The 11,968-nt window shown below is 56.4% G+C and overlaps 7 protein-coding genes across 7 annotated transcripts; 3 read left to right on the plus strand and 4 right to left on the minus strand.

Moving 5' to 3' along the window:
* Positions 1–16: 16 nt before the first annotated feature.
* Positions 17–1,577, minus strand: Z517_03267 (uncharacterized protein; the record flags this gene model as incomplete). Its single annotated transcript, XM_013432375.1, has 2 exons — positions 17–1,054; positions 1,158–1,577. 2 exons carry the CDS (start codon positions 1,575–1,577, stop codon positions 17–19), a joined length of 1,458 nt encoding a protein of 485 aa, XP_013287829.1.
* Positions 1,578–2,149: 572 nt separating this feature from the next.
* On the plus strand, positions 2,150–4,677 carry Z517_03268 (uncharacterized protein; the record flags this gene model as incomplete). The annotated part of the gene is made up of 4 exons (XM_013432376.1): positions 2,150–2,747; positions 2,796–3,486; positions 3,546–3,849; positions 3,931–4,677. 4 exons carry the CDS (start codon positions 2,150–2,152, stop codon positions 4,675–4,677), a joined length of 2,340 nt encoding a protein of 779 aa, XP_013287830.1.
* Positions 4,678–4,863: 186 nt separating this feature from the next.
* Z517_03269 (uncharacterized protein) lies at positions 4,864–5,562 on the minus strand (the record flags this gene model as incomplete). The annotated part of the gene is made up of 1 exon (XM_013432377.1): positions 4,864–5,562. The coding sequence occupies one exon, from the start codon at positions 5,560–5,562 to the stop codon at positions 4,864–4,866; it is 699 nt and encodes a 232-aa protein (XP_013287831.1).
* A 547-nt stretch (positions 5,563–6,109) lies between these two features.
* On the plus strand, positions 6,110–6,696 carry Z517_03270 (uncharacterized protein; the record flags this gene model as incomplete). The annotated part of the gene is made up of 2 exons (XM_013432378.1): positions 6,110–6,248; positions 6,311–6,696. The coding sequence occupies 2 exons, from the start codon at positions 6,110–6,112 to the stop codon at positions 6,694–6,696; spliced, it is 525 nt and encodes a 174-aa protein (XP_013287832.1).
* A 433-nt stretch (positions 6,697–7,129) lies between these two features.
* Positions 7,130–7,927, plus strand: Z517_03271 (uncharacterized protein; the record flags this gene model as incomplete). Its single annotated transcript, XM_013432379.1, has 2 exons — positions 7,130–7,433; positions 7,518–7,927. The coding sequence occupies 2 exons, from the start codon at positions 7,130–7,132 to the stop codon at positions 7,925–7,927; spliced, it is 714 nt and encodes a 237-aa protein (XP_013287833.1).
* Positions 7,928–8,059: 132 nt separating this feature from the next.
* Z517_03272 (uncharacterized protein) lies at positions 8,060–9,536 on the minus strand (the record flags this gene model as incomplete). The annotated part of the gene is made up of 3 exons (XM_013432380.1): positions 8,060–8,659; positions 8,722–9,317; positions 9,398–9,536. The coding sequence occupies 3 exons, from the start codon at positions 9,534–9,536 to the stop codon at positions 8,060–8,062; spliced, it is 1,335 nt and encodes a 444-aa protein (XP_013287834.1).
* An 822-nt stretch (positions 9,537–10,358) lies between these two features.
* Positions 10,359–11,642, minus strand: Z517_03273 (uncharacterized protein; the record flags this gene model as incomplete). The annotated part of the gene is made up of 1 exon (XM_013432381.1): positions 10,359–11,642. The coding sequence occupies one exon, from the start codon at positions 11,640–11,642 to the stop codon at positions 10,359–10,361; it is 1,284 nt and encodes a 427-aa protein (XP_013287835.1).
* Positions 11,643–11,968: the final 326 nt, after the last annotated feature.

Here is an 11,968-nt window from a genome sequence, read left to right on the forward strand (position 1 = left end):
TAGTCTTTTGTTACTGTCACCTTGAAGGGGTTCCTTTCTGTGTGTCAAAGATTTTGATAGAGGAAAAGAAACTTGCATTGTCGTCTAATCCTGGTCTGATCTCAAACGCCCACAGCAGGCACGCGATGGTGAAGAAGAGACTCTGCTGCGCTAGCGACTCGCCGCTACAGACCCGCCGACCCCAGCCGAAGACATTATGTCCCTTTTTATTAGGGTACGGCCGTTCGAGGTCTCCGATGAAGCGCTCGGGTCGGAATTCCAGGGGTTCCGGGTACTCGCGCGGGTTGCGGTTGATGGCGTAGAGGTTGCCCAGGATGGGCGTCCCCTTGGGGATCCGGTAGCCCTGGTACTCGTCGTCCTGGATCGGGCAGTGTTGGGGTCCGCCGAGCGGGAAGACAGGGCGCCAGCGCAACGTCTCCTGGACGAGCGCGTAGATGAACTGCAGCTGGCTCTCGTCGGACCACGTCGGCGACCGGTCCTGGCCGACCACGCGGTCCAGCTCGGCGTGGGCTTTCGCCTGGACGTCCGGGAAGAGACACATGGCCAGGATGCACGAGAGGAGGGACGAGCTGGTCGTGTCGACGCCCGCTCCCATGAAGTTGCCCGTCAAATTGGCAATGTCGACACGACCGAGCCCGTCCTCGCCCTCGCGGATCAGCCGCTTGGCAAAGTTGTCTTCGGGCTGTTTGGCGCCCTCTTCGCACAGCGCGTAGAAGTACTTGTTCGAGCTGGTCGCCAGCGTCTTCATCATGGCCGGCAGCGTGTTGAGGCAGTTGGGCATGTCGGCGAGGATGGGGATCGCTTCGGTCCAGCACCGACCGGGCAGCGCGAGCGACGACGATCCCACAAATGCCTGCGCGACGCGGAGAACCGGGTCGTCGTACGCCCTGATCCGCCGACCCCAGGCGATCGTCGACACGACTGATACGGTGTATCGATCCACCGCGTCGACGAAGGACTCAGGTCGCTCCAGGCAGTCGTTGACGAGGATCTTGGCTTCTTGACCTTGAAAAGGCTGGTAATTGTGCACTATCGAAGCATTCGTCGCGGCGTGCTAGCAGAGGTTTTGATGTCAGCATTCCTCGCATATTAAATACTGGGTGGCTGCTTCACTCCTACACTCATCGACCCGAGAGGCAGAGAGGGAAGTGACGTACCGTCAATCGCCGGTGCAGCCGCCATCGATCACCATACGGCAACCCCGCCTGGTTCATATCATACAGCCCGAACAGCTTGCCCGTGACCGTCTTGTACGGGCGCGACGAGTAGATATTGGCGCGTCGGTCGTTGAGTTCCGAGATGGTCCAGGCGTCGTTGCACACGATCGTGGCCTTGCACCCTTCCCAGTACGTGATGATGGGGCTGTTGTAGACCTTTGACCATTCCTCCAATTTACACCATTGCTTCTCCCGAGGCAGCTGGAAGAGGTTGCCGACCAAGGGCAAAGGGAATGGCCCGGGAGGAAGGCGGCGACGCCGGATCAGCACGTCAACCCATTGGTAGAGGACGATGAGGATGCCGCTGAGCAGGGCGAGAGCAGGGGCGACAACCAAGACTGAGAACGGGGTCAGCAACATTGTGTGCAGCGATGGTGTGCCAGGTCCGAGGCGCTTGAATGGCTTTCTCACTGTCTTTCACACCCGTACGTCTCCATCCCCTCGCTATCTATCTATCTATCTGTTCTAGGTGATACAGCCCTGACGACAAGGGTCTGGCGGGGCGGGTGTTTCGTACCGAGCAAACCGGCAGGACTCTCCTTCCCAGTATTGACGCTTCGGGCGAAGATACGAGACTCGGCGAGAGCGAATCAGACTTGACCTAATTCCTGCTTTGGACCGCACAAGTCTGAGCCTCGGAGGCGCGGGAACGGCCATTCATTCTCCCTGTTCCTGTCTCGATGCACCTGATGGGAGAGGTGTAGTGGTGGTTGGGCAGATTCCAGTCTTGGTCGGATCAGCATCATATCAGGTTGCATCCATTGCCTTATCCCTCCCCGTGGTCGCGCTAGGGCCCGCCTATCATATGTATGTTGGATCTCGATAGTCCCATTATTGTACACCCCCCGACCGAGGGAGGTCAGGCGATGCTGGGTCGCCAGATTGACACTTGTGTGATCACGACACTCTACCAGAGATACATACACCCCGCCATGGACAAGGCTCAGAGCGGATTGGGGAACCTTGAGCCACCGACGAGTAGTGATCAAGACCAGCAGCCGCCATCGCAGCCAGGGAACCTCAGCGGCGGCGTCGAGGGTACCGACAACGCCATAAAATCCAGATCATGCTTTGCGTGCAGGAGAAGAAAAGTCAAGTGCAACAAGAAACAGCCCTGCGAGAACTGTGTCAAGATGCAGATGCCGTGCAATTATCCGACCACGTCGAGAGGAAAGTTGCTGGCCTCGTCGCCGGAGCTGTTGAGGACAATACAGTCCCTCGCGCAAGCAGTGCATACACTAGAGCCGGCTCTCAGGCAGAGACAGATTGAACCGGCGCCTCGACCGGTATCACCTCGCCCAGCCCCGCAGCCTGGGCCACAGATTTCCCTTCCTCAGTCATCTTCCCAGCAGCGAATGCTACCAGAGATACCCCCCAGCCAGCTGCCCACGCAGGCCGGGGTCGATGTTGGGAGAGAGTGGGTGTCTGCAACGAGAACACCCGACTCGGCTGGCGGCAGGCTGGTTCGTGATCAGGGCAAGCTGACTTACGTCAAGGAGTCCCCGTGGAATGCCTTGAACTTGCGGGTATGTATGTGGGTGACAGATGTGCATGCTTCAGGGGGCTATATTGACGTAGATCAGCCGCCGGGAGCCTCTGTTTCGGAATCAGAGGACGAAGACGATGACGAAGGGGAAGAAGAAGGAGATTTTGCGTCCAAGGAAGAGGAGCCCCAACCAGACTACAGCTTCTTTCTCGGCCTCGATCCAGGTCCTGACAACGCAAGCTCTCTCCAGCCACCTCCACAAGCGAGAATGCTACTCTGGAGTATCTTCAAGGAAAACATCGACCCCATGACGAAGATTGTCCATGTCCCCACGCTTGAACCTAGACTGGTCGACGCGATGAGACAAGATCATCGGCCTTCTGACAGTCTCGAAGCGCTCTGTTTTGCCATCTTCTTCGGATCCGTCACCAGTTTGTCAAACGAGGAATGCCAGTCTCTATTCTCCGAGGATCGCTCGACGCTCTGTTCGCGATTCCGCCTTGGTGTCGAGCGAGCACTGGCAAAGTGCAAGCTGGTCTCGACGGACGACCTCGAGGTCCTGCAGGCTTTTGTGTTATATTTGGTATTGCTGCGAAACCACAGTGCTCAGCTATCGTGGAAGTTGACCGGCCTCGCTGCCCGACTGGGACAGTCGCTCGGTCTACACCGGTCTGGTGACTTTGGCCTGCCCTTGTTCCAGCTGGAGCTCCGGCGGAGGCTATGGTGGCAGATTGCGATTCTCGAGGCGCCGGCCTCTGAAGATTCTGCATCCGAGTATACTTTGTGAGTACCTGGCACAAACGCCTGCGAGGATGATATTTGCTGACTGGTTCCATGGCAAGACTCGAGGTCAGCAGCTTCGATGCACAACTCCCGCGGAATCTGGACGATAGAGACCTGTTCCCAGACATGACAGACTACCCGGATCGGCAGGAAACATTCACAGACACGACCTTCATCCTCCTCCGGTGTGAGATCACCGACATCATGAGAACCATGTCCGATTCACGACGGTATCTTGTCGAGATGGGCAAACGACTCTGCGACATGTCTCTTCAAGAGAGACACATGTGGGTGCAATCATGCGAACAGCATTTGTTCCTTCGGTACAGCCGGCTCTGTTCGCCCTCAAGTCCGTTACAATGGGTATGTCTACATATCCTCAGATACCACTCCCTCCCCAATGTCAAATGTAGGAATGGAAAGGAAAACTGATGTCTTGAGCAGGCCACACAGCAACTCGTCTCGATCCTGACGCGCAAACTGCGCCTCCACATCCAAGAACCCCTGCAGAGACACACCACCCTGACCGAAAGTGAGAGGGACAGGCTCTTCGAGGACGCCGTCGAGACTCTCGAGACGACGTTCAAACTCCGCACCGACCCCCGGACCCATAAGTGGCACTGGTTCTTCCACTCCTTCAACCAGTGGGAGGCGCTGGCCTATGTCCTCTACTGCCTCTGTCTGCAGCCCCTGGGGAAGAAGGCCAAGCGCGGCTGGCGCGCCGTCGAGGAAATGGCCGTGCTCAGATGGAACCCCATGTCGTCGGGGATTCACAGGGAGGCGCGCCAGTGGCGGCAGATCATGCGCATGATGGACCAGGCGAAGGCGCAGAGGCGGAAAGCCCTGCAAGCCGCGAAGCGCAGACAGAGCGCGTCGGTGCCTTCCACAGGTTCAGCTTCGGCTTCGGTGGATGTGCGAGGCCCTCCTCCCGACAGCATGGGAGCAGCGGTAGAGTCTGCATGTGGCAGCCACGAAGACGTAGCAGAGGGAATGACATATCCCGCTCTGTCGACTCAGCAGGAACAACCACTCGACGATCCGGGCAGGATGTCTTTCAGTGACCACAACGCCCTTTTCTGGCTCGACCAGCACGAGACAGACGGGGACGCGGATCAAATGCCCGGCTTGGACTTTGGCGAAGATATCCCAGACTTTACTTCTGCGGACTTTAATATGGGAGGGTTTCCGTGACTATCCATAGAGGCTGTATATGTCAAACTAGTGCACATTATGAACGCTGGAAGATGGCAGAGTGTCTGGTTTACTTCCTAGTTGGTTGAGCGAGTCCAGAATATCACAAGCACACAATATACACACGTCTTTAATTTCCCAAAGCAATGAAAAATTACCCACGGATTCTAGATCCAAGACCTGCGACTATATCTTTGATTGACCAAGTTTCTGGTGCCTGGCTCTACTGCCCTCCAGCCCAGCAAGCGACGACTCGTCGAGCCCTGGGATGATCATCTCAAACGTATCCCGCACGACCGTGTAGTCGTAGTAGCCGCACCTCGCGATCGGCAGCGTCTTCTTGGGATCCAGCTTCCCGTCCGTGAGGACCTCGTCCTTGATGTGCACGGCGACGACCTTGCCGACCACCACGTCGACCGTGCCCATGGGCGGGTTCCCCGGGAGGCGCAACGTCGTGTGATAGACGCACTCGAACTTGACGGGGCTATCCTTGACCATGGGCACCTTCTGGCCCGGCAGGATCTGACTCCATTCCTTGTCGAGGTTGGCCCGCGCGAACTCGTCGACCCCGTACCGGACCTGCTCGGCGGAGATGTTGACGGCCTCGCGCAGGTCCCACGTCGCCAGGTTCCAGACGAACTTGCCCGTCTTCTCGGCGTTGCGCACCGTGTCTTTGCGTTCGAGGTTGGGCTTCTGGTTCGCAGAGAACATGACGTACGGGGGGTCGAATGTCAGGTTGGTGAACTGTGAGTAGGGCGCCAGGTTGTGCACGCTTGGGTCGTCTGCCGATATGGTCGAGATCCATCCTATCGGTCGGGGGATCACGCAGGCTTTGAAGGGGTCGTGGGGGAGGTTGTGTGGTGATTTTCCGGGTTCGTAGAGCATGGTGAAGCTGGGCTTTCGTGCTGTCTTGGGGAATGTTTTGTGTGTGCCAGGGAGATGGGCAAGGACTGGACTTTGGTCGGTTGGGAGGGATGGATGTGATTCAATCAATCCTTCTTGGCGGTTGGATCAGGAGCGACCGTATTGATGTTTGCTTCAATATCGATGGTCGGTGCGCTAGAAGACCCCATTGTCCCTGATACCAACCTGGACGAGCATAGACGTGTGATCAGCCTCCTTCGGGCACTGAACCCGACAGTCTCTCGCCAGCAGAAGGAAGCCATTTCCTGTGTAAAGTCGAGTGAGGCCTGGAACGTGGTACCCCGGACGCCCTGGACTTGGTATGGAGGCCTCGGCGAATATCGTGTTGTTCCTACTCGGCCGCAGCAGCCGAGAGCCTCGCACCAGACCGCCGACTGGTGTTACTCAGTACAACGGCAGTAACTGTTTATCAGAGCAAATGGTCTGTTCAATGGCCAGATCCAGCTCCAGCATCTACGAGGTCTCCTCTCCTGTCTCTTTTTTGTGAAACTCCCATCTGCAATCGACAATGGGCGAAGAATTTCCGGGTCATTTGCTCAAGTTCCCCCAGAACGGGATCCCCGTCAACTTCGTCCCGGCCAAGGCTGGCGAGATCATCCATCTCGGCCCCATCACTTGTCGAGTGCTCGAAGATGGCTCACGTACCGGTATGTAAAGCAGGTAACGAAACAACAAGGTATTGGAATGCTGACAACTGTGTCAAAAAAAGACAACCGCATCGGTGCCGCCGAATTCACTCTCCCCCCAGGAATGAAAGGTCCTCCGGCCCATTGGCACGAGATGCACGATGAGACCTTCTGGACTACCAAGGGGACGATCCGCTACCACATCCCCCGCGAGGACGGCACCGAGGAGACCATCGACGCCGAAGCAGGCGACTACGTTGTCGTGCCGATCCGGGCACCACATACATTCAGTAATCCCACCGACGGCGAGTCCAAGTTCTTCAACACGTACACGCCGGCGTTTTATATCAACTACTTCAAGTTGTTGGGCACCATGGTGAATGGAGATCGGCCCATCACGGCACAGGAGCATATTGACGCAATGGCGAATTATGCGACGTTGCCTATCCCTAAGCCGACAAAGTCATAAAACTATGTGGCTGTTTATGAGAAGTCTGAGACAGCAGTATCTGAAATGTATGCCAGGTTGAAAGTCATCTAGGAAGCACCGTAAATGGGACGATTGCCTTGAGTTAAACAGAGTAGCTCTATAGCAAGAACTGCGAAGTGCCAAAAGTAGCACAAGATGGGAGCTGCGTGCAATGAATGGATGGATATAACATATTGCTATCTCCAATGATGCATCAAATTGGTAGAATAAATCCGTTCTCGAAAGCCCGACCGCCTACCTGATTACCCCCTTTGAGGATCCGTCGGGCGAGAGCCCCGTAGCCCAGGAAGGCTTGTACCTTGTTAAATTGTACGAGTATTATTTCTTTCACTCGATCGACACTGCTCCCGAACAGAGGACAGAGACGGTGACCACGACCTTTCGACCCTTGCTTCAGTGCTGATAGTCGAGGATGGGCCTGAGATCCGGTATTTTCAAACTCGCCCGAGGCACAACAGCCGTGGGCGCCACCTCGATCGGCTGCTTCTATCTCTTCACCAGAAAATGCCAGTGGCACGAGATCAACGACGCGTCCGATTCGATCATGACCTCGAGGTTCTTCAACAAATACAACCCGTGGCACAATCCCACGCTGATCGATGTCTGTGTCCGTCGCGTGCGCCTGTCGGACCTACCCCCGGAGCTCGTCAGCGATATGCGGCAGGGAGGAACGAAACTCATCGAGAGGTTCTGCGGAAGCGTGTGGGGTGGATTCGGTGAGTCTGACACTCGCGTTGGCCTATCGGACAAGAATGAATATACGGGTCTGGTATTGACCAAGGATGGATGGATGGATTCAGGATTCACACCCCAAAGACTCCTCTGGGCAAAACTATTCCGCGGCCTGCCCGGACGTTCAACACAGCTGTGGGAGTCTGCGGATCTGTTGGCCAGCGACTATGAGATCGGCACCATCGTCACGGATCATCTCGAGGTCATTGCCAAAGAGTCGACGTCCATCTTGTTCCGCGCCGGCAAGTCGCAGGGCACCGCGGGAGAGTCTCTGCGCGACCACGACAGTCTTCTCGAAGTCGCCATCGACCCGGATTTCGATGCGGGTGTCGCCGATCTGAGTATCAAAACGGCCATGTATCAGGGTGCGGGCAAGGCGGCGACGACGACGGAAAAGCCGATGGAGAAAGTGCAGCGACTGCATATGTGGTATACCGAGCTGTTGATGGAGAGTGCATTGTACTATCTACGCCGATAAACTATATACTATCTTAATAGAGAGAGGGACAGCTTTCCCAACGTGTTTATATTTCCCAGCATTCAGCATATCAACACGAAGTCCGCCTAACAAACCCCCCCCCCGAGCCTCTTGTATGAAGCTTGTGAGATTTCAAGTCGCAATCGACCAGATTCCACCCTCCGGCAAAGGCACTGCAACTTCGTCCAACGGCCCCGTCTTGCCAGCCCTGATCTCCTCGGCGACCTTGGGGAAATTCTCCTCGGCCCACACCTGGGGATCCCACGGCTTCAGCTTGGGGAACCTCTTTTTGGCCCATTCTTCGGGGTTCGCTTCGATCTCGTCCCAGGGGATGTTCCGGAACGCGTCGCGGTTCATCTGGCCGCTCTTGTGCACGGCGTTGGATCGATGGTACCGGATTCTCTGCGCGGCTTCCAGCCCGAGCCGGACGTCGCCGTCCGCTTCGGCCAGGCAGTGTGCCACCGTGACGGCGTCTTCTAGGGCCTGCGACGCTCCCTGGCCGGCGGTGGGCAGGTTGGCGTGGGCGGCGTCGCCGATGAGAATCGTCCGGCCCCCTTCGCTGGTCCACTTGGGGATCGCGGGGCGGTACACCAGTTTGAAATCGATCGTCTTGTGCAGCGGGGTGATGTCGAGGAGGGCCCGGGCGTCTTTGCCGGTGAAGGGCTTCATCCACTCAATCACCTCTTCCTTCTTTGCGATGTTGGACCACGATTCGTCCGAGTTGTCTTGTTCCTGGTCCGGGGTTGTCAGTAGTCAGTCATGTCATGTCAAGATGGAGAGGAAATGTATTGTACCGGATGAATGAGAACCCATGCGACGTCTTTGCCTCCGTTCCACTGAAACGCCATCAGGCTGAGATGCTCCCACATCCAGAACCGCACCGTGTCCTTGTCCTCGTAGAAGAAGTTCTGGAGGTCGGGGTGCTTCCGCGCCGCCTCGTCCGTCTTGAAGAAGCTCCGAAACACGGCCCACGAGGTCCCGTCCTTGACGTCTGTGATGCCCAGCACCTGTTTGCGCGCGATGGACCGTGGGCCGTCCGCCGCGATGACACAGTCGCCCCAGAGCGTTTCACCGGTGCTCAGGCGCACGCCGGCTCGGTCCGTTTCCTCCAGGTACTCGACCACGCCGACGCCGACTCGGACGTCCTTGACCTGGCTCCGCGCGTACTCGGCGATGATGCTGTGGAGTTTCCCCCTGTGGCCGGCGTAGGTGACGTCGAACTCCTCCTCGGTCCGCGCCCAGGGCACGTCGACGATGTATTTCCCGTCGTACTTGTACAGCTCCATGGCGCGGATCTTGTTGCACCCCGTCTCGTGGATCTTTGCGCCCACGGCGCCGTTGGCCCAGCGCTTGATGACCCGGCCGCCGTTGGGGAAGAAGTCGAGGATATCTGTGGAAGGGGAGAATTAAGTCAGAGATATGTTTTCTTTACTATCTTCGCCGCTGGAATGAATGGTGCTGCTACCGTACCGCCTTGACTGTTCGAGTCGGTGTACTTCTCCAGGATGGTGACGTCCATTCCGCGCTGGGCGCACTCGATGCCGGTAGCCAGCCCAGCGAAGCCGGCACCGACCACGAGCACCTTGAGGGGTGGTTTCTGAGCGATCATTTTGCTTGCGTAGTGTCTGAAGTGGAAGGCTGTCTTGTGTAAAGCTCCTCGAAGCAAAGACAGATGCAGTGTGAAACAAGAAAGCCGGGCTGTTATACAAGCATATACAAAGTACAGAGACACCAGACCTTATCAGCCCACACGCGACAGCCGAGAAGTATATTCCTCCCTTGGTCAAGGTATCCAGGCCCAGACACACTCACCTACCTACCACGTTGCGTCTCAGTATCTCTCACTGCGATGATCGGGTCGGAGAATCTCCCGAAGCGCAACCCTCATCACGCACCTTCGTCTGAAATATAAAGTGGCAAGAAGGTGGCATGCGGGCTTCTTCTCGGTTACGCGGAGGGAAAGCGACGAGCTCGCATTATCTCGGACAAGCTGCGTCGTTGGCCACCGCTTCTAGAGGAGTAACTCATGGTCGTACCAGACGGTCTAGAGTCGCACATGGGAATCCGCTGTCATGCGAGGAGTCGTACTGTGTGTAGCCTGAGCCATGGGGATTTGAAGACAATGTGCCCCCGTGATGGATAGTAATGTGGAGTGGCGAGATCGCAATGCTTTGTTTTAGCCTCTTACAGTAAATTGGAGTTATGCGTACTTGTGCTTGGAGTACTCGTCAAGTCGTATTATACTATAGGTAGATTCCTGGCCCGAATTTCTTTCCATTATTGTCCTTGTGAGCAGCTCGATGCTATCGCCCCAGATCAGTAAGGGCATCAACTCCTGTAAGGGAAGCATTCTCTCAGGCTTTTCATAGCATGGGAGCCCCATACTAGTACATAGATTTTAGAAAGACAATAGCCCTTACGCCCAGAGGCTTCACTCTTGCTGCTGCTGCAGCGTAGCCACAGCGGCTCTTACATCGGCCTCGATGTCATATTCCCAAATCCAACGCATCCGACTCGCAAGTAGGTCTCGGATCTTTTCTACATCGTCTCCCTCGAGCTCAAAGTGCCACAATTGACCAGACTCTCTGCTCGAGGTCACCAGCCTCTGTGTCCTCTCTCGTCGTAGCGCATCAAAAGCTTGAAATGCCGACTCCAGCTGATCACCGCTCCGGATACTCGTCAAAAGACTCCCCAGCACATATGCGTCCTCCACCGCCATCCCGGCGCCTGCGCCCTGAAAGGGCGTCGATGCGTGAGCTGCATCGCCCATTAAGCATAGTCTTCCGCGCGTGTAGGTGTCGAGACTGGGATGATCAAAGAGCGCCCAGATGTCCGAGGGCCCCATCAGGTTGATTATATCCTTGACTTGGGTGCCCCAATCTTTGAAGTCGGCAAAGATCTGTTCCTTTGTGGCCGGTATCACCATTCTCTCGTGTCGCCATTCGTCCTGCGAGTGGAACGCGACAACGTTCATCATCTTCCCTTTGGCGACGGGGAAGGTTAGAATGTGCCCATGATATCCCATGTAAGCTTGACAATTCTGCGCGAGCTCTTCACCTAGCTTCTCCACTGCAAGGTGCATAGGTATCATGCCGCGATAGCAGTATTTCCCGGTAAAAGTCGGCAGGACCTTGGGACTATCCTCCCCGGCAAGGATGCGTCTCGTGCGACTCTTGATTCCGTCGCAACCAATGACTGCACTGTGCGTGGCTTCTGTGCCGTCTTCAAAGCGCAAGAGCACACCAGCAGGGCCATTGTCCTCCAACGACGTCAGGATCTTGCCAAAGGTCCCGAAATTGGGCGGGAGCAGGTCAACGAGGATGTCGAGGAAGTGAGAGCGGTTGATCAAGCCACTGTGCGGCTCTGGCTCGTCGACCGTGCAGAGGAATTGGCCGGCTCGAACACCTCGTTGCCGAGCCTCGTCAGTCTTGCCATCCATGCCGATGCGGAAATCGAACCATGTAGTCTTCTTCTCTGGCGACAAGTTGGACGTTGCCCGGGCTTGAAATCTCGAGCCAAACTCCTTCGATATCAGGGACATGGCCCGCACTGCATTGGGCCCAAAGGCGACGCCGGCACCGATCTCTCCAAATGCTGGTGCTGCTTCGTAAAGGGTGACAGGTATGGAAGACTGGCCAATGATAGACAAGGCGAGGCAAAGGCCAGCGATGCCCCCGCCCACGATGGCAATGTCGAAGTCTGGCTTTGTTGACATTTTTGACAAATAGCTTACCTGGAGGAAAATCTAGTTGCAGGCTCGGGGCTCTCTCTAGGTGGAGAGTTTGAATAACCACGCATCACTGTGTTGCCAACCATGAGGGGTTTAAGAGAGTGAGGACTACCGGGAAACTTGAGCAGAGGCCCGAAGAGCATGGGCCATCGTGGGAGCACAGGGTGAACTGGGGCAACTCCACAGTCCTCCTGGGAAACTGGGGTACTCCGCATCATTCTTGCAGTAACGGTGCTGATACCTTGAGTCCGAGGGATTATGAACTGTGGTCGTAATATGTGTGACAGATAGGCAGAAAGCTCGGCTGTTGA

This window comes from Fonsecaea pedrosoi (genome assembly GCF_000835455.1).
Source record: "Fonsecaea pedrosoi CBS 271.37 unplaced genomic scaffold supercont1.2, whole genome shotgun sequence".
Lineage (NCBI taxonomy): Eukaryota > Fungi > Ascomycota > Eurotiomycetes > Chaetothyriales > Herpotrichiellaceae > Fonsecaea > Fonsecaea pedrosoi.